The sequence below is a fragment of the Dermacentor andersoni genome, chromosome 1 (assembly GCF_023375885.2).
Source record: "Dermacentor andersoni chromosome 1, qqDerAnde1_hic_scaffold, whole genome shotgun sequence".
Classification (NCBI taxonomy): Eukaryota; Metazoa; Arthropoda; class Arachnida; order Ixodida; family Ixodidae; genus Dermacentor; species Dermacentor andersoni.
The window spans coordinates 22,707,838-22,733,374 of record NC_092814.1 but is presented as its reverse complement, the minus strand read 5'-3'; the positions used below and the strand labels follow the sequence as shown (position 1 = coordinate 22,733,374).

Genomic DNA, 25,537 nt, shown 5'->3' with positions numbered 1-25,537 from the left:
GCTATTCAATGAATGTCTTTGACGCAAACTTGGGTAACTAGGTGTGTGCCACTGGCAATGTGCCACTGTATAATCACAAAACATATCCCTTAAATTTCTTTGATGCTTGGCGGAATCGAACCCGCGTTACAAGGGTTCCTCAATGACAGCAACCCCACGCTTTAGCAGGCTGTGCCACAAATGCACTTGGTATGTGCCACTTTTCAATGAACGTCTTCCACGCCAACACTTTAGCGAGCTGTGCCATGAATGCACTAGGTTATGTGCCACTCATCAATGAACATTTTGAGTATGTGATATTGGGTGTGCGGCAAGCGAAGCAACAATCCTCAGTGTTTTCAGGCACACACTTCTTGGTAGCCCCACCAGAAGCCGCAGCGTGTACAGAAAGAAGCGCAAGAGATCGTATCTCCCTGCCTAATTAAAATTTTTGGATATTTGTCCCCTCTGCTTTTTTCATGCAACGTGGTTATAATAATTATCGGTTATAACAATGGGATTTTCTTGGCACTTAAATATTGTGATAAGTGGGTTCGGCTATAATTATTTGTCGGCAGATGACATGGTTGTCCACACACATACAAACTTTAGCAGAAATATTATGTAGATCATAATGTAAATCAAGAATGGTAGAGGTCCTAAAACAGAACCTTGGGGAATGCCTCATTGCACTGGCGCTAAAGGTGACTTGAATTCATTAAAGGGAAACAATCTGCATACGATTAGCAAGGAAAGCATAAACACAACTAAGAATGTTAAGAACAAGGGCCAATGACATCTGATGAATATTGAATACAAATAGGCTTATGTGCTTTGGGTGCACATTGAATATACCCAGGTGGTCAAAATTAACCCAGACATTGTGGCATTTTTCGTAGCCCCTGTGTTGCTTTGGGCCATTAAAAGTGACAAATGAATTATTTTGTGCAGAGCAGCCGCAGGCCAGAGCACATCTGGTTGCGCCATCCTCTTTGTCATTCCTGCAAAAGAATGGCCTCTATTTTCTCTTCTGAATTTTACTTGAGCAGGCTCACAGAATGATCGTAAATCTTCTTGGCACCAGGAAAGCTTAGCTCATTCCGCACATTCCTCTGAGACTTGCTACAGTGGCCTTACGGAATGCCATGCGCACATGCACCACACTGACCTTTGGCTGACACAAATTGCCTGGCTTCTGCACAGCTGCTGTGAGTACAAGCAGGCAGCTTTCCACGGCACTGCCCTGGACACAGTCCTCCCAGCTCTGTCCAGTCACCATATCCACAGCTTCCATCAGTACTACTTGGCTCAGGGAACTGCAGGGCAATTGTAGAGGGTCAATGGGTTTCTTATCTAAACTACATATATACTGGAGTTACCCTGCAAATATATGCCCTGTTTTCAGACAAACTAAACTGAAAAGTGTGAAAACTGAGTGCATTATGAGGCAGGAACGAGGAATATTAAGAGGAAGCTCCTAACTTGGGGCCAACTCCAGGGTCTCTATTCAAATACACATGGAATGCATAAATGCTCTCATTAGGCAATCATAGAATTGTTTTGAATAAAATATGTTGTAGCTTGTGAAAAAAGTGAAGGCCAAACTTCATTTTTTTTATTTCACAGCAAAACCTCCACACTGGTGCATTACTGTGATCCCAAGGATTAAAGAATTTTCTCCTATTGGGGCTGGTTTAGAGTAGGAAAAGTTTATATGATGGTGTTTTATGGTGAAAGCACCAGATATGGCCAAAGAACACCAAGCAAGTGAGCAGGAATACTTCTCAAAGCTTGCTAGGCTAAGTGAGTCTGATTCCTTTACAATACAGTGTAGCCATTCTTCACCAATTAACAGTTAAGTAGACCCAAGCAAATGTTTTTTTGACAGACAGCCTTACTGAGTTACACAGGTAAGAATGATACAGGATAATTGAACTGATAGCATTATTTATATAGCAAGTACCTATACACATAATACTCTCTTTTCACTTATGAATATAAATCATGTGAATAAAGTAAGCTATTCATAAACGAGCCCTATAGACATTAGACATACAAATGACAAACTAAACACATTTTTGTTATGGATTTGAGAGCAAAAATCTCAAGACAGAACAAAATTTTGTTCAGAACATATTTGTTGTCGGTGCCTTTTAATGCAACAATGATCATACTGTAGTGCGTCAGTTGCGCAAAGTTGTGTGTTCTTTTTCTGAAGAATGTGTCTCGCTGTGTAACAATCTTAACACACCTGATTGTACGCGGGTGAATGGTGTATGTCAGAATTCCGACCGCACCTCGTACTGCAAATCAACATTGAGATATGTTTCGTTTCTTACAATATGTTTTGGAACCAACTCATGCAAATATTCTAAACTTGCTGTTTTGTAACATGCCTGGTGTAGTGAACTAAGTAGGCACTGTTCTCGGCATTAATTACCATCATGCTGTTGTTGCAGATATAAGTACATCTGCTCCCTGAAAGAAAAAGAAAGAATATAGGAAAGCTTTCTTTTTGAAAAAGAGGACTATGCAATGATTTCTGAAGAGCTAATGGATAATATTTTGTTCTTTGAATGCAAGGCTAATGGTCTAGATGCCAATAAACTTTGGTTATTATTTAGTTGTTGTTTAAAGAAAGAATACCTAATCTTGTTAACATAAGTCCCCCGTATGTCATGTACAAAATGAAAGAGTAGGGCCAAGCCATAAATAAACTACTCTCTAATGTGTGCGATCAAGAAGCAGCACAGGGCGTTTTCTAAATAGTGCACAAGTAGAACTAAATCTAACTTTCATAGACTACATGAGTTAACATTATTATACAGGAAGGAGGCACAAGTAAGCTGCAAGAAATACTTTTAGACCTTATCTTCTGATTTACAAACGAGCAAAAAGTACTGGACATTTATGAGATGATGTGGCAAAAACAATATTGGCGTTCCCGATATAATACATGAGGATAAGCTATACTCTACCTGAGTATTTTCTTGCCGCACTGTCGAAGCTGCAGGAGATTTTAGCCAATAGGAAGGCTGAATGCCCCTCAAGATGTACTCATCCACGCCGCATTGTCTGCTCAGTGTGTGCTTGCCATCCTGTTGATACATGCTTCACGGTTGGTAGATTGATGCGACAGATGTTTTAGTGTTGAAACCGTAAGCTGTGTTTACATGAAAATTCACCTACACGCTTTCTCAGCAGTTCCTTGCAGCCTCCTTAACAAGTATTAAAGACAAACACCCTTATAAATTTTGTCTCTAAAATGTGTCGTTCGTTCGGCATTTGCTTGCCACAGTCAACATGTACCATAGTAGAGCACAGTAGCAAATTAATGATGTTGTGAACAATACGGCCTTTATATTGTTATGCAACATCAACACATTACCAGTGCTAATGTTGTGGCACTATCCGTTAGCTGGAAATAAAACCACCTTTACAGCTCAGCAGTGCCTCTGTAGTCCTAGCAGCATTAAAACAAACAGCTGACTTCAATAACAGCGACAAAACATACATGACGCCTTGCCCTCATCATGCGGTGGCACTAAGCAATGACAGATTTTATCATTTATTTCTTGCTGTCCGGGCAGAGAGCCAGTAACAAGTCTGAATTGGGATTGAAGAGGGCAGTCTGAGCTGTATGGGCACTGCCATGTTGCTATGCAATCACGGTTATAGTGGCTATTATGGTTTGTGACAATAAATGCCACAGTAACTCGCGATATACAATGTGCGTGCGTAAAGGGCCAAACATGTCACATATCGCTGTAATGTTTCGTGTAGCAAGCAAAAATAGAGCTCTCTAATCCCACCAATAATTGGACAGTTACACCCAGAATTACGCTGTGCAAAGATATTGCCTGTGTATAACTTGTACCTTTGGTAGTGCTGTAAGTTACTTGAGATGGAGTATAGTGACCAAGGATGCTAAAAGCTACAAATTTTAATAAATTTGTTAATTCATATTCCTCCAAAAAAAAATCAGCCATGCTTCAACACTACAGCTGTCACTATCCTACCACCGAAAACACCCAGACATCAGTCAAACGCACAACTATGTTATTATAATCTGTCAATGCATTCAAAGCGACGAGTCCTTTAACTAGAGTATTAAAAGATGTTCTGTAGCAGTAGCAAAATACTTGTGTGTACATAATATATAATAAGTCATTTAGGTAGGGTAAAATTCTAGTGGAGTAGAAAACAGCTAAGGTATTACAAGTGTCCAAAAGTGGTTCTAGAAGCTTTGTATTCAACAACAGGCCTATTTCACTTATATCTGTATGCTGTAAGATACTTGAACATGCTGTGTACTCTGCCTTAGTTAAACACCTGAATGCAAATGAATTTTTTCATAGTACATCAACATGGATTCAGAAAAGGATTTTTCTGCACTGCACAACTCGTCATCATCATCATCAACTTAATTTAAGTCCACCGCATAACGAAGGCCTCTCCCTTTGATCTCCAATTACCTCTGTGCTGCGCCAACTGATTCCAACTTGCGCCTGCGAATTTCTTAATTTCATCACCCCACCTAGTCATCTGCCGCCCTCTACTGCATTTCCCTTCTCTTGGCATCCATTCTGTAACCCTAATGGTCCATCGTTTATCTAGCCTATGCATTAGGTGACCTGCCCAGCTCCATTTCTTTCTCTTAATGTCGATTAGAATATCGGCTGGGCCTGTTTGCTCTCTGATACACATCGCTCTCTTCCCGTCTCTTAACATTACGCCTATCATCTTCGTTCCATCACTCTTTCCACGGTCCTTAACTTCTTCGCAAGCTTTTTTGTTAGACTCCAAGTTCTTGCCCCACATTTCAGCACTGGTAAAATGCACTTATTGTACACCTTCCTTTTCAGTGATAATGGTAAGCTTCCAGTCAGGATCTGACAATGTCTGCCATATGTGCTCCAACCCATTTTTATTCTTCTGTAAATTTCATTCTCATGATCAAGGTTCCCTGTGAGTAAATGACCTAGGTAAATGTACTCCTTCACAGACTCTAGAGGCTGACTGGCAATCCTGAACTCTTGTTGTTCTCTTGCCCGGCTATTCATCATTATCTTTGTCTTCTGCATATTAATCTTCAACCCCACTCTTACACTCTCTCTGTTAAGGTACTCAATCATTTGTTGTAACTCGTCTGCAGTGTTGCTGAATAGGACAATGTCATTGGCAAACTGAAGGTTGCCAAGATATTCACTGTCGATTCTTACTCCTAAGCCTTCCCAGTTTAATAGCTTGAATACTTCTTCCAAGCACGCAGTGAATAGCATTGGAGAGGTTGTCTTCTTGTCTGGCCCCTTTTTTTATAGGTATCTACCTACTTTTCTTGTGTAGAATTAAGGTAGCTGTGGAATCTCTGTAGATATTTTCCAAAATATTTACGTAACCGGTCTGTACTCCTTGATTACGTAATGCCTCTATGACTGCTGGTATCTCTACTGAATCAAATGTCTTTTCGTAATCTATGAAAGCCATATAGAGAGGCTGATTGTACTCTGTGGATTTCTCGATTACCTGACTAAGGACGTGGATGTGATCCATTGTATAGTATCCTTTCCCAAAGCTGGCCTGTTCCCTTGGTTCGCTAAAGTCCAGTGTAGCCCTTATTCTGTTGCAAATTATCTTGGTGAACATTTTATATAATACTGGGAGTAAGCTAATGGGCCTATAATTTTTCAATTCTTTAATGGCTACCTTCTTGTGGATTAGTATAATGTCAGCATCCTTCCAGTTTCCTGGCACCCTTGAAGTTGACAGACAATTCACATAGAGAGCCGCCAGCTTTTCAAGCATTATGTCGCCTCCATCTTTGATTAAATCAACTGTTATTTCTCCTGCCGCTTTTCCCTGTTTAATATCTTGCAAGGCCTCGTGACTAGTTATAGAAGGAGTTTCTGTATCCTGTTCATTACTGTTTCGAATGGAAGTATCCCGACTCCTCTGGGTACTGTACAGGTCAGTATATAATTATTCCGTTGCTATTACTATACCTTTGAAATTGCTGATGATATTGCCCTGCTTATCTTTCAGTGCACACATCTTGGCTTGTCTTATGCCAAGTTTTCTTCTCACTAATTTCATGCTGCGTCCTATTTATTACTGCTTCCACAGTCTTTCATACATTATAATTTCAAAATCCTTTATTTTCTCCTTGTTGATCAGTTTTGACAGTTTCGCGCATTCTATCTTATCTCTTGAGTTGGACATTTTCATTCTTTGCCGTTTCTTCATTAGGTCCTTTGTTACTTGAGAGAGCTTGCCTATGTTTACTACAATTTATACGACCAATAGAGCTATGAACCTTACTTCATGCAGTTGTTCAATACTTTGCTATTGCTATCAATGCTTCGCCTTTCGGATGAGACCGAGTTCTTTTGGTACAAAGGAAACAGAGTTGTATTAAATGGTATGCGTTCACTTGAGGTAAATGTCACATCTGATGCACCACAGCGCTCAGTTCTAGGCCCTCTTCTCTTTCTTATCTTCATCAATGATATGTGTGATGGCCTGTCCTGTAAAATACAATTTATGTGGATGATTGTGTTTTGTACTCATATGGCACATGATTAATCACACTGCATGTGACTGAGTGCAGACTTGAAGCAAACAGAAGAATGGTGCATCACCAATGACATCTCTTTAAACACAGAAAATTGTGTACATGTCTTTTAAAAAGAAAATTAACAAAATAATGAGCAAATACCTGTCTATCAACCAGGAACTAAGAACCAGGAACTAAGAAATACACCAACAGTAATATATTTAGGCATCTGGTTGTCCCAAGACAACTCATGGTCAGGACATATTAATAATTAGTTCGAGAGGCCGGGCCCTCTCTTGGTGTTTTACAGTGCAATTCAAAAAATCTGAGTAAAGATGTGAAGGAAATTGGGTATAAAACATATGTGTAGCCAGTCCTGCATGTCCTGTGTGGGATCCTTGTCACAATGGACATATAAATGCGCTCAACTCCTTCATTATCGCGCCTATACAAATTGATCAATACATGCTAAGCACTTCCGATGAAATTATTCGCTTGGGACAAATACTACTGCACTGCTAAAAATTACGACACACTCGCATTAAAAGAAAAGCGAAACATTTACTCTAATACGTTACCTTCCATGCTGCAAAACAACCCTAAGGCTTTTTGGAAATGTATTTGTCCCACTGAATCTAACAATATACACATCTGTGGCTCTGATGGCTCTCGTATACCAAATTCCGCAGTCACTAATGTATTGAATAGTACTTTTTGCTCTGTATTCGCCTAGAACCTCTTCAATATCTTCCTGATGCCCCTGCTTACAATTCTCCTGAGATGGCACACATAATCTTTAACCCCAGTGGTATCGTTAAGATTATAGACCCTCTAAAAAATTCATCATCGGTTGGGCTTGATGGCATAAATGCTAAATTTTAAAGAACACAAAACACATATGCAGTTTAACATTATCACTCATATTCCAGCAGTCAATAGCAACCAGTTATGTTCCACAAGACTGGCAAAATGGTAAAGTAATTCCTGTATTTAAGAAAGGCAACAAATCTTCTACTAATTATAGACCAATTTCAATCGCTTGCATCTGCTCCAAAATCATGGAACACATTATTTACTCGAGCGTAGCTAATTTTTTATCATCTCTTAATTTCTTTTATTATAACCAGCATGGTTTCTGCAAAGGCCGTTCTTGTGACACACAGCTCACACTTTTTATATATGGCTTGCATTCTTTACTGAGCAGAACATTCCTGTCGACGCCTTGTTCTTCGATTATGAAAAAGCTCTTGATGAGGTCCCTCATGAGCGTTTAATACTAAAGCTTTCAAATCTTAACCTACATCCATGAGTGTTAGCATGGACAAGGGCATTCCTAATTAACCAACAACAATTTTTTACGCGAACTCAACATTCATTGCCGATGTCTTCAGTCCTTTCAGGCGTACTCCAAGGAACCATCCTTGGTCCACTTCTTTTCCTAATCTGTTTTAACGAGCTTCCTTGCAACATCTCTTCTGAAATTCACCTCTTTGCGGACACTTGTGTCATATATTGCCCAGTAACTAATCCCGATGATGTCTCCAGCTTGCAAGAGGATCTTAAAGTATTTATTTGGCGTGGCACATGGCTCATGGCACTTAATGTAAGACTTCCCTGCTATCATTTCACCGCCGCCATAACTACGTGGTTCCGTCTTATTTTATTACCGAAAACCTCGTCGCACCTACTGGCTCCTACAAATACTCAGGTATCCATATTTCTAATGATTTAACTTGGACACGTCATGTAAATAGCATTATCAGTTCGACTAACCGATTATTGGGCTATCTTCGTCGCAACATGGCGTTTGCACCACCCTCTGTTAAGTTACTTGCTTACAAGACCCTCATACGCACCAAACCTGAATACGCTAGCGCTGTTTCTGACCCTCATCATCCTAACCTAATCAACGCCCTCGAATCTGTTCAAAACTATGCCACTAGACTCATTTTATCTGACTATTCCCACAGCAGCAGTATAACAGCATTAGAAGTGCCACTTGATCTGCCCCTCCTTGCATCCCAATGTAAAACAGCCAGACCCACTCTTTTTCACAGATTTTATCATTCACTGCCACCGGGTAATGAGATTATCAGACCACCTTATCGCTATTCCTGCAATACTCACCCCTATGCTGTGTACCCCCCCCCCCCCCCCCCCCCGCACATAGTCACATACCAAAATTCACTTTTCGTTCGAACTGCCAATGATTGTAATTACATCCCAGAACACATCGCCATCATCAGTGATCTGCCACGTTTCAAGTCTTCAATCAAAGCCCATCTTTCAAGTCTTCTCACCTAGCTAACATTCTTGCCATGTTACACCCACCCCTCATGTAATGTTCCGGCCAGGGACTTTTGAGGTATAATAAATAAATAAATAAATAAATAAATAAATAAACAAACATTATGCACCATCTGAAATGACGATTCAACTTTTTGTCAGAGCTATTTGTCAGATTTGACCACTTTTGGCAGATTGGGGGGTTTGCAAAAATAAAATATAGACTGGAGGTATCATCAAAACTAGCTTCCAGTGCTCCTATCACTTCTTCAATAAAAAATTGAAAATTTGTGCTTTGGTTGACTAGGCAACATAATTTTCAAATGACAGCAGCAGTGTAGACACAGAACCTTCTCTTGGGTTGTCAATTTTCCGATCCCACGTAGAGGGTATCTTAATGTCTCAAACAACGGTAGATGCTCATGAGTGTGCATGTGTTCAACAAATATCAAATACAATTTTATTTTGCCCACCATGGGCTGCTTTTATCTATCGGCGATTCAACAGCGTATGTACAAATTATTACGAGCAATCCTTCCCATCATGCAAGGTTTTCACTCGCATAAGAGCATGAAGTCTATTTAAGACCGACCTTCGACCAAAGCTTGACTAGCTGTCTAATCTGTTACATCTTGAACACTGTCTGAGCAAGTGTCCTTTCTCATTACTGTACAATACTGTGCAACACTCCCCATTACTCTGCAGCACGGTACAGGAACTGAACAAGGCTTGTGGAGGTTCCATTAACAGTTGAACATACACTAGGACACTTTGCTTGCACAGAAAAGCTGATCAAACGCAACAATCAAGAATGAGAAGGTTTCTGCATGTTCCCTGACCTGAAAACTACTGCTTTGCAAGCCTAAACAATGCAGTGAAAAAAGAACCAGGTGCTTGCTGCAGTGAGTAAAAACAAATGCTCCCTGTACGTTTGGAACTTAGCCCTTTTCACATTTCTGAAGCTGCTGCTTTCCCACATAGTATGGGCATAACTATGGCTAGTACTGACGTCAACAAATCTTCATAATAATTTGTTTACGTGATCCGACATACAAAATTGAGAAACTAGGAAACAAGTGCATATTTTTGTATATTTTAGATTTTTTTTACTCTCAGTACATATACTAAAAATAGTAAATTATTACTTTCATTCCCATTTCTTGAGGTGTTTTTTTGAAGTTTCACATAAGAATCCTCAAAAATTGTCTGAGCAATTATTACTGCTATGCATCCATTCAAACTACCAAGGATCAGGCTATAAATTAATGTACAGTATATTGCAGTACACATTGTGACTACAACGTCTTGAAATAAAATGTTAAAACATAAAAGCACTGAAAATAAGCACCTTCCTTGTGGTAACAAATGAGTTAAATATATATAATCCATCACTGTAAGGTTTGTCCTGGGAAAATATGACCGGTATTCGGGTGTTACAAAAATGAAGCAAGATCTTGGCTGGGTGTCTCCACTGCAGTTGTGCCCCAATCTGTTCCTTAAGCTTTCACCCATTATGCCACAATAATTTGACAATCTCTTGCGGAACTTATCTTTTACCCCCCATTATGTTTTAGCATGCAAAGATCATGCATGTAAGATTAGGTGGTATAACTGCAGGACAGACCGGTTTAAATATTCATATTTTCCCCAGACCAATAAGACTGCAATAATTTGTCAGCGAAACTGATGGACTGCAAGAATGTTGACTTGTTTTATAAACAGTTGCCCCCTTCAATAATGCCTTACTGGCAGTGTGGGTTAAAGCCTCCCAATGTTTAAAAGTAGTGCCATCCTTTGAATTTTCACACCATCGCGCAAGGCTCTCTTCTTTTCTGCCTTACCAGCAATCTCCGCCGGCCGTCTTCCTTTTCCAACTGGACTAACGCCATCACGTGACAGCGCGCACATAGAATAAAGAACTAACATTAGAGAAGGGAAACTGTACCTTCCGCAGTGGTACGAAAATAAGCAGCGGCAGCACATGGAACTTACGTAGGTGGACGCCAGATGGCGCTGCTCAACCAGGAAGCAGAAGTGCTTTTTTTTTTTTTTTTTAGAGCAATATCCAATATGGCCACTTTTCACCGGTAGCGTATGCTGGTATGCACTATGCTCGCCCTGCTGGCTATGTGGCATGCCTCAATGCTTTGACTTCCGCGTAGCTGGTGCGTCATAATTGCCAAGAGAACAAAGAACCTCTACTGACACCCATACAAACAAGCCACATGTGAGTGAACAGAACGTGCAACTTTATTGGTAGAAGACAAGCAGTGTACATTCTCATACAACAGCAGAAATAAAATTTGCATGTCGATATATGCTGGAATCATTGACGCGAGCTCGTGAAAGGCTCACTGTCATCGTCACACATAGCAGTCTGGTAACGAGCGACAACCAGCAGCACAAGCAGATTGGACAGTGTCCCACCTGTTTGCAGCGACAATTGCCGTTAAAGATGAGCAACTTGCATTGCGAAGCAATTGGGTGATGCAGACGGCAAGGTTCTGACTGTAGTTGTAGAAGTCGCGGAGGTGCTGGGTGTACGTCGAATAAACTTTCTCGTACTTGTGGCGCTAGTGCTGAGTCAGTCATGCCGGATTATACCTTTCTCACAGCTTACGGCGCTCTACCTTCAATATCACATCACTGATTTTCCCGGGGGAGCAGTAGGGGCTGTAGTAGATTTTGGGCCTGCTGTCCTGGAGAGGTATCTTCGCTCGTGCCAGGCTTTTCATGTGCTGCTCTCCGTGATATTTCAAAAGCATCCTTAATGCTCCCCTTTAAATTAAATACACGTCCTCCTGCAAGAACACATGCAAAAATCGGTAGGCGAGAGCTGCGAAGTTAGTGAAGCGGAAGCAAAGCAGGTACGTGTAACGTACCTTTATGCACAGTGTTATTATAATCTCAGGTGCTTTTCTGAGGCCTCCGTTTGCTGGTTACATATGCCCTCCTGGAGAAGTACTTGTAAAAAATTCATTATATCATCGCGAAGTACAAAAGCCCCCAGCTACGAGAAAAGCTCTCCCCGACTTCTACAACACCAGTCAGAACCTTGCCATGCAGGCATCTGCTGCCGCAGCCAACACAGCGACATGGACTACCCGGCACTTTAGAGTAAACTTCTTTCCAACCTGCACATTTCTTTTCTTTCGGGGGCCGCTAATGTGTGGTTCACACTTGGTGTCCCACTTTGTCTCAATATGGACAAGTCGCTTTCATGGGCATCACCTTTGGCAGCCACTTTTGTGGGCCTTTCCCCCCATGTGGCTATCAACTTCATACACGTCGGACCATGTAAGCACGTATGCTGGTCTCCGTTCATGCCTAATCGCGGCCGAGAAAGGCCACAGGCACAATTTGCCCATGGCTACAGCAGGAAAGGGTGAACGGGAAGCACAAATCACGGTGTGTCTAAAGTGGGAGTCTATGTCACTGGGCAGACTGCAGGAGCAAATGCTTACTTCGAGAGACTGCTTCACAATGCAACTGACCAGGCCGCCACATTCGAGAAACGTAACACAGCGACCCCAACCAAGTGGGGCAGCAAAATCAGATTCTGCAATCAATCACTTCAGTGTAGCTTGCGCAAAACACAAGCTATTGAGGAAGAAGAGCAATCTTCAACGATACTAAGAATATGGAAAATGAGAAAGCTTGCATTCAAGAAAGAAGCCACTCTGCTCTGCAAGCACTGAAGGCTGAAAACATTAAGCAAAGTAAAATGCTGCATAGCACAGGTGCGTAGGTTAATGCAAGACAAATGCCGATGCTGCATCAGCTATTTCAGGAGAGGAATTGCACATGTCAACATATGCTACAAAATACTGCTACAGATATGTTATGGTACTAGACAGTGACTAGTATTAAGTATGAGCGAAGAATCAGTTGACCTTTATGTTTGGATGAGGAAGAATGATCTCTAACGAGAATGGGCAATGAAAAAGCTTGCATGTATAGAAAAAAAAGATTACACTTGGCACTAATGGAATTGACATGGCCAGGAAGCTGATCAAGGGCAAACTGACGGAGCTTTTTTGGCCAGCATTGTCCATGCTTGGTCAGAAGTTGCAGGTGCATCTGAACACGAAGAATTTCTAGAACGTCCTTTTTGAGTTACCTGGAAGACTTGGCCAATGTCCGTGCTGGTGGAATGGTGGCTGAAGCTCTTTTCAGTCTTGACACAATCCTCCACAGACTTGATATCTCATCCAGATTCTTCTGTATCCGCTTCTATGTTCGTGGTGTAAAAGCCTTGCAAATTCGGCTCCAGCCCCTTCCTGTTGGTGTAGATGGGAGCTCCTGTGATGAACAAGATGTGCTAAGCACAGACTCTGTTGGGGCAGTACAGTGACACATGAGATACAGCACAGATTAGCCAAACTCATGTAGTGTTTTCTTGTATGTTCGAACCAATTATGCTGAACCATAAAAATGAGCAAACATTCATATGTGCTGCAAACAAACGACATGTATCTCAAGACTAGCAAGCCAATACAGGATATATCAAGCATATTTATTTCTGAACCAGGGGTTGTTTACCTTGGAGTAGCAGCCAAAGTTCACACAATGGCCTTGTTTAGCAGGCAGCAGCTTCTCTTTAGTTCATGGAGTGAGTTGCTTTACACTGGTTCCGTCCTCATTACTGCATGTCTGGAACAGAAATTTTGACTGCATCAGAAATTGAAAAAGCAGAATTTTGCAATATGAAATGCAAAAAGGTGTGACATATATATTGTAATGGTTTGCAACTACAGAAAACATGCAAATGTACACTGTTTGTTCTAGGGTGCTTAAGCAGCATGTTAAATAAATATTGCTACTGTCCATAAAATTGATGTCTGCCTCACTACAATGCATGTCAACAGCTTAAGTATTATTAAGATCACAAATGAGAACGTTTGTGCGCTCATTTACACACTAGAAGAGATCACGCTGCTAGTTCCATAAGCAAATGCATAAAAGTCATGAAGCTATTAGAACTGATGCATTCTTTTTCTACACGAACGTTATGCACCACTTCACTACTGCAAAAATGAATGCCCTATGGTAAACCAAACTGGACAGCAAGAACATATGGAACCAACAAGTTAGAAATATGGGTGAATTAGCACGCTTGCAACTGTTTAATACATTAAATTCTGCACTTTCACTTCATTTTACCAAAGGATTATAGATTTTGTGGACGAAAGAAGTTGCCGGCAGATTCGAAAAAAATTTTTATATATATATTCATAAGGCTACTCAGTCACCTATGGCCACGGCTACAATAAGATTAAATATGTGACGCGCGTCCCAATATCGCTCTCTCTTTCCTTCATGATTGTGTGTATCACGACGGCTTCGCAACTAAAGGTTTATTAAGGAAACAGCAACGGAGGGTCCTGACTGCCCATATGTAATGCAGGATCTAGTTTGTTAACTTGTCTCTGCCTGTAAGTTAATGAGACGAATATTATATAACAATTCAAGCAGCAGTGTTAAACGACTCACCGTTACTGCCGTTGTCAGCCGCAGCAGAATCCAGCTCCCGTTCCAATGCAGACGCGTTCCGTATGGCTCACGACCGAAACCTAGCTTTCAGGCTTACATATCTGCTTGCAAATATGTCACTTCACCCCAAGTTAAATAATGTGAGACATCAAAGCGTAATAAACTAGCTTTAGCAACAAAGAAGCAACAAGCCTAAGTGTACGAACGAATGAATCCGTGCCGCCATGCACTCGAAAATACCGGTAAAAATTTTAAATCCAGGCCAGAGGTCACATGGAAGATCGATGATACTGAATGCTATTTGCGTTTATAGTAACAAAGAAACAATAAACTTAATAATAAAGAGTATAATATCTAATTAGCAATGATAATTTTGCCCTCTTCTTTATGCAATGAGGATGATGATGACAAAATGTATTTATTAAAGGATGGCGCGAAGGCCTATAATGGGGAATAGGAAGAGGAGGGGGGAGGCGTATTCAGAGCCGTCCTAGAAGCTGCGCGTCCTTGGCGAAAGCCAAGAGCGAGTCCAGAATGGCCCTGTCAGAATCCATCGAGCCAGTTGCCGGTCTAATCCACTCCTCGTAGGACGACACAATAAAATCCTTCGATAATTGTAGGAGAAAGTTTGTAAGATAAAGCTGAGCTTACTACGGCGCCTCTAGCGAGAGATACTGGAACTAACACAAGCATCCCTAAATGTTTCCACTATACTGGTTTTATTAGCAGTGGCACGCGGTCAATTTTTTCGCCCTCTGTGGCCATTTGTTGAACTTGACAGTGTGCTACCCCTGGCGTGCACTTTTCCATTTTGTTGTTTTTTCATTGTAGAAGAAAGTGCGTGCTTTCAGAAGTCTCTCCGGTGCCATTTTTGATGCAATTAATGACTCCACGCCATAGTGCACATAGTGTATGGTCACGGTAGCTTTCGTTGTGAGTGAGTCGTTAAGAACAGCGCGCTTCCTTAGTGCTTCTTCTACTGTTCGTCATGAGTTGCTGCGCCTACGGTTGCCGTAATCGCTTAGGAAAAAGCTTTTTACACTGCCGTCCAGCAAGCATGATGTGGAGCGAATATATGGATGCAGCGGATTGGTCGTGTAAACGTCAATGGGCCGCCGTCCGCGTCCCTTTGTGAGGCAAGTAGGAGGTTTCTAAATAACGCAGTGTATCAAGGTATTTATTCCAAAGCTTTCACACTGCAACAATGTTACCGCGGATATTGTGCGCTCCTCCGCTGTGCCACAATGTCGACGCAGTTTTTCTTCCTTGAGCAGTAGTGCGCACATTTTTTAATGCGTACGCATTATTTGGCGAATACGACGAAAATTTGTCCGTCACACAAAATGTTTAATGCCTCGTATCTACACAAAAATGCGCAATTTACGAAGTTAGGACATTTAATCATTATAATAGTGTAAATGTAGATTATTGGTAGCTTTATAAGCGATAATGAACAATTGAAACAAAAAGAATGAAAATGATTCGAGAGAATACCCATAGGAAACATAGGGCTCCATAAAAAATGCTTGGGGAAGCAACAGTAGGGGTAGGCCAGCTTAAAGTTTGGGGTGGGCCAACTTAAATTTGGGTTGGGCCAACTGAAATTTGGGGTATGCTTATGCATACATAACTCCAGTGGAGTTTCTGCATGCTTTTCGATATAAGAAAAACTGAGTGATACTCAAAGACTAAAATTTGCATTTTTAAGCACGTGTTTTTAGCCGTGGAAAAATTACAGCATCAATTAAACTGTTAGAATACTGAAGAACCAAATCAGACTTGCAAGCATTAATACTGCTGCTCATTCGATCAAAATTAACGATATCCTTACTGAATTGTTTTCATTATTGTTTGTCTGCAACAAATCGTTTTCTGGGCATATGACGTTTAATTCATGTAGGATGTTTTTTTTTGTCCTTTGTTTAATATTTAGAATAATTTTTTCAGATAAGCATTGTAAGGTTCGTAACAGTGCAACACAAGACCCAGATAAAAGGAAAGTAAAAAAAAAGACAACATGGCGCTGACTCTCAACTGATATTTTATTGAAGGTATGTCTAACATATATAAAGGTGCCAGTTCAAAAACCCTGACATGCGTGAGACAGAGATGCATCAACGCAACTGTAACGAACTGACGCATAATCAAATGTGACAAAGGCAACGCAGTTCCTTGTCATGAAGAGCAATAAACGGTTCACTGATACACGTCTCATATCTAATCTTTACATTGTAAGCCTCAGCAATTTCTCTTGTCGATTGGCTTGCGTGTTTACAAATAGACCAGAGAAATTGACCAGAGAATAATTGACCAGAGAATAATTGACCAGAGCCAATTGACAAGAGAAATTGCTGATGCTTACACTATAAAGGTTAGGGCCAAGGTGTGTATCAGCGAACCCTACAATGAATCTTAACCAACTGGCCCAACCTGCCATCTTGATTCAGATAAACAATTTGAGCCGGACGATGTACCCAGCATGCTCTATGGTTATCAGCCAGAGCGCATAGTGAATACCAAAGTAATAAATTTTAATGTCTATTCTAAGGCTCTAGCGAAGCCATCATGCCTGAATGGCTGATGTGGCTTCAGTCACCCCTTCCATTTGCCTTGATGATGTAGCTGCATAACTGAGCAGTTACAGTCGGCGGCACTCAAAAATATTTGTAGCTTCCGTTTCTGATGAACACTTTGAGGCAGCTGTGCTTCACAGCTACTTGCAACGATTCACAAACCGTACTCAGTGCAAACCCGTACAGGGATGCGAATACGTGCACCCATGCTATCCCTGTCATGACTCCAAAGCATACATTCTTTTACATGTTTCCCCGCATAAAATTTCTTTCATACCGCTTTTTCTTTTTCCCAGGGTTGAAATAAGGCTCTTCGATTAATTTCAGCATGTCAGTAAATAAACAGGAGCTAAAACAAAAGCGGCAAACTGAAAAGTTGTCATCCCGCTCGCATTAATGCGTGGCATCGTCTGCTACGCTGCATCAAGGAGCGAGAGCGTGCGAGGAGAAATGAGCGCAAAGTGGGGAAGGGCGGTGAAGATGGCGCTACTTTTAATCATTGAAGGGCTTTAGTGCGGGTCTGTCTGAGTTAAGAATAAAGTGCAATGTAGATGACAGTTTAAAATTAGTAACAACCTTTATTTCAATGGGTATCTTACTCCAAGTTTTTGTGCTGACAAATTCAATGACCCTCTCAACATATACGTTGTGACATATGTGGAGATTAAAATTTTCATTTAAAGGGCCCCTGAAACGGTTCGGACAAATTTTGTAGGCGCGTAGGGTACAGCTTAACTAGAACATTTGCACCACAATTTAAGTGAAGCGTTACGTATTAATGGAGCTACAAGCGATTAGAAGTTACCCTCCTCCCTACCCATGCTTTTCCTCCTCAACTCGCTCGCCGAGCGAGCGGCGCTAAGCTCCGCCTTCCCTGGTACTGCGTCACGATGCGACGTCACATCGTCCACTTCCGGTTGTTTTGGAGCACGCCCCCTCCCGCGCGAGACCTCTCCGCTAGCCGCTTGGCCGTCGACCAAGAGATATCGAAGCAGCGTGCGTTGCGAGCATTCTGTCGTAGCGCCGAATGTGTCCGGTATTCCGGTAACCACAGGCAAGCTGGTAATTTCGGCAAATGACTGGAGGCATAAACTGAAGCGGATGAAGGAACTTTAGCGTAGACGTACTTGAGCAGCCTGATCGGTCAGCACGGTCCAGACACTTGTTGGCGCAGCGCTTAACCAGTCAAACAAAGCGCTAATATTGCTCTAACCAAGTGTAAAACATTTTAAACATTTATAAAAACAGCGTGTTGATGATTACACTCCTGCGAAAAATACACACCAGCAGCAAAGAAGAATACATTTTGTTGCTGCTACTGTGTATGGTTGAGCTCTGTGCCACCAGGTGGCTGCACCGTGCAGACCATTCACATTTGCCCTTCTGCTCATCTCATGGCTCATCCCGGCACAGTCAGGCGGCCAGACCCTGTCCCCTTGCGCTTGCGTTTGCCCTAATACCGGACTCGCCAAACTCTATTGCGTTAGTAATCTTCCGGTGTAAAGTGACGGCCACAAACGCGCAAATCCTGGCACCGATCGGATAGCGGCAGTCCGATGCGCAGCAGCCAGTTCGCTCGTATGCTGCCTTGTAGAGGGACACGATGTCGCAGCTTGACATATTGCCAGTCGCTAGGTTTGCAGTCCACAAGGCAACAAAGTCGAATCATAGTGCTTGCGAAAAGACTGAGACCGACTCTGATGCTGACCACGGAGCTCTCGTCAAAATGGAGTACGTTGTAACACAAGCAGACGACGCTTGCTGTGTACCGGAAGTGCTTAAGTGTACTGAAAAATTTTTCTTGTGCCTTCCCTTTATGTTACTTTCTTTTTATAAAAACAAATTAACTAACATTCCAATTATTACGAAGATCATTTGTTTACCATAAAGTTGTAAAAATTATCGATCACGCGCCCTGGTCAGCCAATCGGATAGCTCGCCCCACTGACGTCATATGGGTGATTTCCGTCACATGGGTAGGGGCGGCTTAAAATTCCACCGAGCAGCGTGCTGCGATCGGCAGTGATGTGCATTTTTAAAACCTTATAATAAATTACACGCTTTACGCGGAGCACTTAGTTGTGTCAATTAATGGTCAGAAGGACCTACTCTAACGACTCAGTACGTTTCTAGAAAATCGTCAAAATCGTTTCAGGGTCCCTTTAATGTGTGCCTGGTGTTGGCGATTAAGTGGAATAATGCCAATTGAGATTGGGAAGCTACAGATAGTAATGTTCTGAACTAACAAGGAAATTTTATAGTCATGTAGGGATACTAATGACATAATGCTAAGCTCAATAAACTTGTAGGACATCAGCTGCACCTTGAAATAGTGAAAATATAATATTTGCACAGCGCATCTTTGAGGTATTTCTAGTGGCAATAACTGTGTTTTGTAAGTTACTCCCCAAGTTTCAATGCAGTAACTGATGTGGCTATGACATAATGAGTTGCATTTTCTATTGATAACAACCAAATTGATATAATTTTTAAACATTTTGGTAAAGGCTTCAATAAGGTACCTGATGATAAACTATACTTAAGCTTAGAAACTATGACATTCCAGAATTGTTTCTTGGATCACAGAATACTTAACCGATCGTCAACAGTTTATGGATGTGGGTGAGCAACCCTTGGCATGGCTTCTAGTCATATCAGCAGTACTGCAAGACAGTTTATTGGGCCCTTTATTGTTGCTGTTAATAAAGTTATTGATGTTGTCAAGCTAAATGTTCAAATACAACTATTTCTGGACGATTGCGCGTTAAAAAAATGACTTTTACTAGCAACAAAAATTACCTGAATGACAGCCTGAATAACACTTTGCCTTTGTTCGAACAATGGGAGTGACTCTACAGGTAGAAAAAAGTGTTTTTCGTCCCCTTTTTCGTAAATAAACATCGGTCACTTATTACATGCATGTTAGGCCTCTTCCCCACTTAAAGAAGTTACCAAATACAAGTATTTTGGTGTCCCCTATCTAGAAACCTATTCTGGAACCTCCATGTTAACAGCATATATGCCTCCGTGTTTTGTAAACTGCATTTCCTAAAATACAAACTTAAAAAGCTCTTAGCTTATTATTGCTTTACTCAATCGAAGCTTGAGTATGCCTGTGTTGCTTGGGACCCGCTGCAGGCTGTCTGGTTTGTGCACAACAAATTTTCGCACTTCGCCTCTCCAACTGAACTAATGACATCTAACGACATTCTGTAACTTGAATTGCATAGGAAAAAATTACAGCTCGAATTTCTTTCCCAATTAATAGCAAACTAGCATTTGACCCCTCCAAGCATGTAAATGGCCTGCATACAAAAAAATAGTATGATCGTTGCTGTCACACTACATACGAGTGAACGACTGAGAAAGAATTATTTTAGGAAGGGAATCTGTCTGGTTGTGACTGTGTGCCGGCAGTGCAATAGTGTCAAGGTTTGTCAAGGAGGAAATGCTTTTGTCGTGGCATGACAGGTGATGTGGCAGGCATGTTCCCATCGTTTACATGCTCTTCGATGGGTGCCACACACAAAAATTATGATATCGCCCCATATTTTGTAAATTTTCCCGGATTTCAATCAATAATGTCAAGAAATAGAAGCGACATTTTAGTAGTAGCAATTGCGTAGTACTGCTCAAAAAACATGGTGTGCTGTCCCTGAAATGAGGTACCAACAGTATCCTTGAGCAGACAATGTCTGCTGGCCCCACGAATTCACTTGCTTCCATTCGGTGTGCATGCATGTGTGCGTAAGTGACCTTGGGAGGCAAAGCTCAGATTAGTTAGGGCGCGATGCGCTCCAACAAGCAAACTGTCACATGGTTTTCTTTGCAATTTGGAGGCTTTCTGTCTCTCTTGTTGCGGGCTTCCACACTGTGGTGGTGGCGGCGATTTCTCAGACATATGCCCGTGCTTTTCACGTTGCTACAAAGCCGAGCGCTTTCCATTCGTGTCATTTGAGAATGTGGTGGAAATGTGTCGTGCTGAACTGCAGCAGTGGCTACACATCATGCAGGGAAAAAGTAATTACCGTCAAGGTAGTTAGTGACTCGCTATGTTTTTTAGTGTGAGCTCGTGCAATCCCAAGAAAAGATTGAGAGCTGACATCTCGTGAAAAGCACTTCTCGGAGAGCGACATAGAACTAGGAGGCGAAGTTCTAGACATGCTGAAATGTCCTGTATTGTTGCCAGACGCTGTGCCATAATATTTCCAGACTGTCTTGACTACTTGTCTTCCGTTCACAAAAAACGCTAATTGATTTCGACATGAGTATGTGAAGCATGCTAAGATGGAGACTTCAGTGAGTCAAGATACAAGGATGCATGCTGCCTGCGATCCATTCACACGTATAAGCAGCTAGCGGTGCATGGTCTCGAATGGCCTTGAACCGTTGAGCCTTTGTGGTGAATGTGCCACGCACATCCTCTCATTCTCTGCAAGCGGACTTGAATGACAGAGGGCACATTGGTGCTGTGCCCTGCACTGTGACTTTATTGGGACCCTAAAGCGAGCGCTGTTTTGCCTCCTGAAAAATTCTTGCTACATTGTGTGAGGTTTTGGTACAAAGGTTAAAAAGGGAAGTTCGATCTTAGTTTTCTCCACTAGCAATCAGTTTTCCACCAGTTGAATGCAAAACAAGTTTTTACAAAAATAATCTTTCAGTGTACAGTGATGTAGTGTTCCTGTGATGTGTCCCTTTAATATTAAACTATGCCTTCCAAAGTGAGCCCCCCCCCCCCCCCCCCTCCTACGTCCCGCAAACAAACACCCACATGCACACACAGGTATAATACAATCACATAGACTAGTGTGGAAGCTTTTACTAGTGGTGTTATTAAAGGTGGCATCAGGCTAGTCAGCTACAGGAAAGCAGCAGTGAGTGAGCAATGATGAAATTTCTGCTGAAAGAATACTCAACACCCACTAACATTTTCTATCATCTGGGGAAACAGACCACAGAAACAGAGAACAGCCCACAGCAAATTCATAAGTATCAAACAGCCAAGTATCAAACAGAGATGACTCCTGTAAATATTGGTGGCCATGAAGGTGTTCATGAAATTTGAATATTATCAGTATAATGAAGTTGCGTATGAGTCTTTTTTTTTTTTTTTGAGAAGCAGGATAAATTTTAAGTGCTGAAAACTACTTCAAACTAATTTCTCAGAGAGTATCAATTCAAAAGAAATATTCAGGAGTGTTCAAAAATGGCACGTCACTGTGGCACAGTAATGCAATTCCCAATATCAAAGTTGATCAGTTATTGAGAACTGAGTGGGCTGCCACAGCGACCCTGCACTCCTGCCTCCATATGCCATGTGATTTTCAACTCTGTGAAGAAGTTTGGCACAGTTTGGGCACACAGACAAATGAGCACATTTGTGTGTTTCTGTTTCTATTTCTGCACAGTTTCTGAGGAGGATACTACACAGATAATCACACAAGACATTCCCTAATGGTCCAGGGTCTCCTAGACCGAATTCTATGCTAGTGATATGCAGAAGCTTAATTCAAATGAGAAAAATGTGTTGGAGTGTCAAGGAACTAGGTCAAAAATCAAGATGTAGTGAAAGCCTAATCATTTAAACATTATTCACTTGATTTTACTAATAATTCAAACCAATTGCCATAGTCATACCAAACAGGTAGCTTTTTAACCTTATAAGAGTTAACTTGGTAATGTAAACACTAAGCTGTCGAACACCACTGCTGCCACCGGTACAGCAGCTGTGGCTAAATGTGGCACACAGAGACAGTGAGGCAGAAGGGCTGCATAAAATTTCCACAGGAACCAGAAGCTCATGTTTGGCAAGAACACGTTCCAAAGATAGAACAAGGAGCATGCTGGGTCTCTTTGTCTTGAATTTCACTGAAATTTGGGTTTGCCCCCTTCTGCTTTTACGAGCCGATTCCCTCTGCTCAGAGATGCGATTGTACGGTCTGCAGATGCAACATATGCAGCGCAGTACTCGAGCCGAGTTTGAGACCCTGGCCAAGTAAGCTGGATAATCAGTGGCTTACCTTTGCATCAAACTCCTAAAAGCAGTGCAATGACAATGGAACCCAGATGCACATTTCTCTTTCGGTATGCATTTGGAATTGATACTGTATGGAATATGTGCATTACAGGTTATGTAAAACAATTCCTTTCCAATAAAGAACACTTCTTAGATGTCAGCCAGCACCACGGTGTAAGATATATACCCTTTAAGTGAAGACACTCGCGAGAAACGATCGACCAGATAAAGTAGCAACGGCGCGCATCCATCGGCCCGGTGACGACAGCAGGTGCCTATCACCGGGATGACGCAACTTCAGTTAAAACGCAGGCGAGAGCTTGCACGGTGTTAGATACGGGACCTTTTCCTAAGCCTCCTTCGAGTTCACCGGAGCACTTCGAATCGCCGTCACACCTAATTAAGGAGAGCAGAAGCAGATCTACCACGTTCCCGAGGCGCAGCACGTGCAAACAAGTTGCCGTCCCCCACGTCGTGTGCCTTTATGTGGAGCTATTGTCCCACTGCTTGACTCTTCCTGAAAATGAAACGGGAGCTTGGCACAGTTCCAGGTAACCTGGGTCCCGAGCAAAGATGCTTTGCGGCTCTGAAAGGTCGCTCGAGAACAAACCGCCTCCCCCCCACTGAGCGCTTGGAAACCCGGAGGCAACGACTGCTGTAAGTCACCGTGAAGCCCTCGGAACCCCCATCTGCCTATTGTGATGGCGCTTGCAAGCCGCGAGGCAACGATGGCTGTAATGCACCATGAAGCCCTGGGTGCAACCCCCCCATCCACCTTTGTGACGGCAGTTGCAGACCAGGAAGGCAATACTGGAGACAAGTAATCCCTCGGACAAGCAGAGCCCATGGAGCGACCCTCTGAGCCAAATGTGACTTGCACGGGTGCCTACCATTGGCAGAAAATGACGTCACCTGAGCGGGCTCGACGAATGGTCGAACAGGATGTGACCTCGAGACACCGAAGGGGTCTCGAGGTCACATTGCTCCCGGGCCAGAGACTGGGAGCAAAGAAAAAAAGAGAGCATTGCTTCATTCATCTCTTTCGGGCTTCTTGCCATGGGCCGCAGCATCTGAGTTGCTGCCGGCCATCAATGACTTTATTACTGTTAATTTCTTTGTATTCTCACTGTAAATAATGTAAATAAACGTCCAGTTTTCATCTCAAAGTCCTCCTCAACCTCGGCCAACTCCTGCACTCAACGGCAAGGTCCAATATCTGGGAGACAGCAATTGGGATTGTCCTCAAGATCCAACAATTGACACGGAGTGCATGAACAACACAAAGCAACTTGAGAACAGCATCTGTATGTGGCGTCGCATCGCCATATCTGCTCCATCGAAGTGGTGCCCTCTCCCCCACGCTCTCCCCTCACCGTGGTGGCCTACTTTTACGTGTCGCTGAATCATTTCGGATTCCTGTGAAAGGCCATTTGCTATACCAATGGGAGATGAAACCAATAAAAACCTTTTCTGTCTTGAAGTTGCGTCGTACTGCTAATGAGTATCCGCTGCCACCACAGGGCTGATAGACACATGCTGTTGCTACTTTATCTGGTAGATCACATCCCCCAAGCACGCCGAAAAGGGCGCCCCCCCTAAAGAGCATGTATCTTACACCGTGGCCAGCACTCACATAATGTTTGCTGACTCACTCCTGTCTTTGCACAGTTCTTTTTTTTTTTACCGTACACAAATTTTTCATATACTCAAGAATGCTTAAGAAAATATTTGTACATATTGACATGTGAACTCGTTTATCTTTTACGGGTGAGCGCTTTTACTGTCTAATAAATGTTATCGCTCAGCGCAGGATGCATCTACATGTATTGGAGGTTTCTAGAATGTTATCGATGCTTCTATCTGCTGTCTGTTGTCGCCGAACCTTGTGTAATCTGATTGCATGCATGCGCGACGCGAATGGCGTAGAACTTTGTGGAAGGCTCGCGGGTCCCAGCGATTACTCTGGAAAATTCGATGACTGATCTATAAAAGCCGACGCGCTTGACTCGCTGATCACATTTTCGATGATCGCCGACTTTGTTCACCGTTTTCATTGAGCATTGAGTGTAGCCTGTTTTTCTGGGCACAGGTTCGCCCAATAAAGTTAGTTTCGCCATTCATAGTTTTCTTGCTGTGTCCTCAACCGTCACAACCACGTGACAATATACAGACAGTTATATCCTTATGTCCCAATCTCCTTTTCAGGGGAGTTGAGAGCATCAGGGTTAAGTGCCTTAGACACAATAATGTACTAGCAAGCTCAACTACCAAAAATCCTTGCAATGTGCTTTTTCAGAGAAACAACGCCTTGAAGATATACCTGATGAGAAGTATGCATAAAACAGCAGACTAATAGCCTAGACAATGAGTACCCAAAAAGTGCAGCAAAGGACAACAGATTAAAAAAAGAAGTTGAAAGCAGGTGGACCACATTGTCTCTTCTGTCTGCTTAGTTACAATGCATTTCAACTATGTAATGAATCTCCTCCAAATTTTCTGCTCACTTTCCCCAAGCCTAAGCCTCTTCTAGCCACCCATAGCTTTTTATAGCTGGAGCTCCAATTCTGTAGGAAACATATTTTTTTAGTAGACAAGTTGAATACATTCCTTTCAAACACATAGGTGTTTATTTCACTA

The 25,537-nt window shown here is 42.2% G+C and overlaps 1 protein-coding gene across 3 annotated transcripts in view; it reads right to left on the bottom strand.

Annotated features, from left to right (window-relative positions):
• LOC126545444 (uncharacterized) overlaps window positions 1-25,537 on the bottom strand; it is a 244,514-nt gene that overhangs the window by 100,158 nt on the left and 118,819 nt on the right. For all 3 annotated transcript variants that reach the window (XM_050193324.2, XM_055061243.1, XM_055061244.2), the window contains exon 12: window positions 1,148-1,295. In XM_050193324.2, the coding sequence (XP_050049281.1) occupies window positions 1,148-1,295 (148 nt within the window). The remainder of the gene's footprint in view (window positions 1-1,147; window positions 1,296-25,537) is intronic.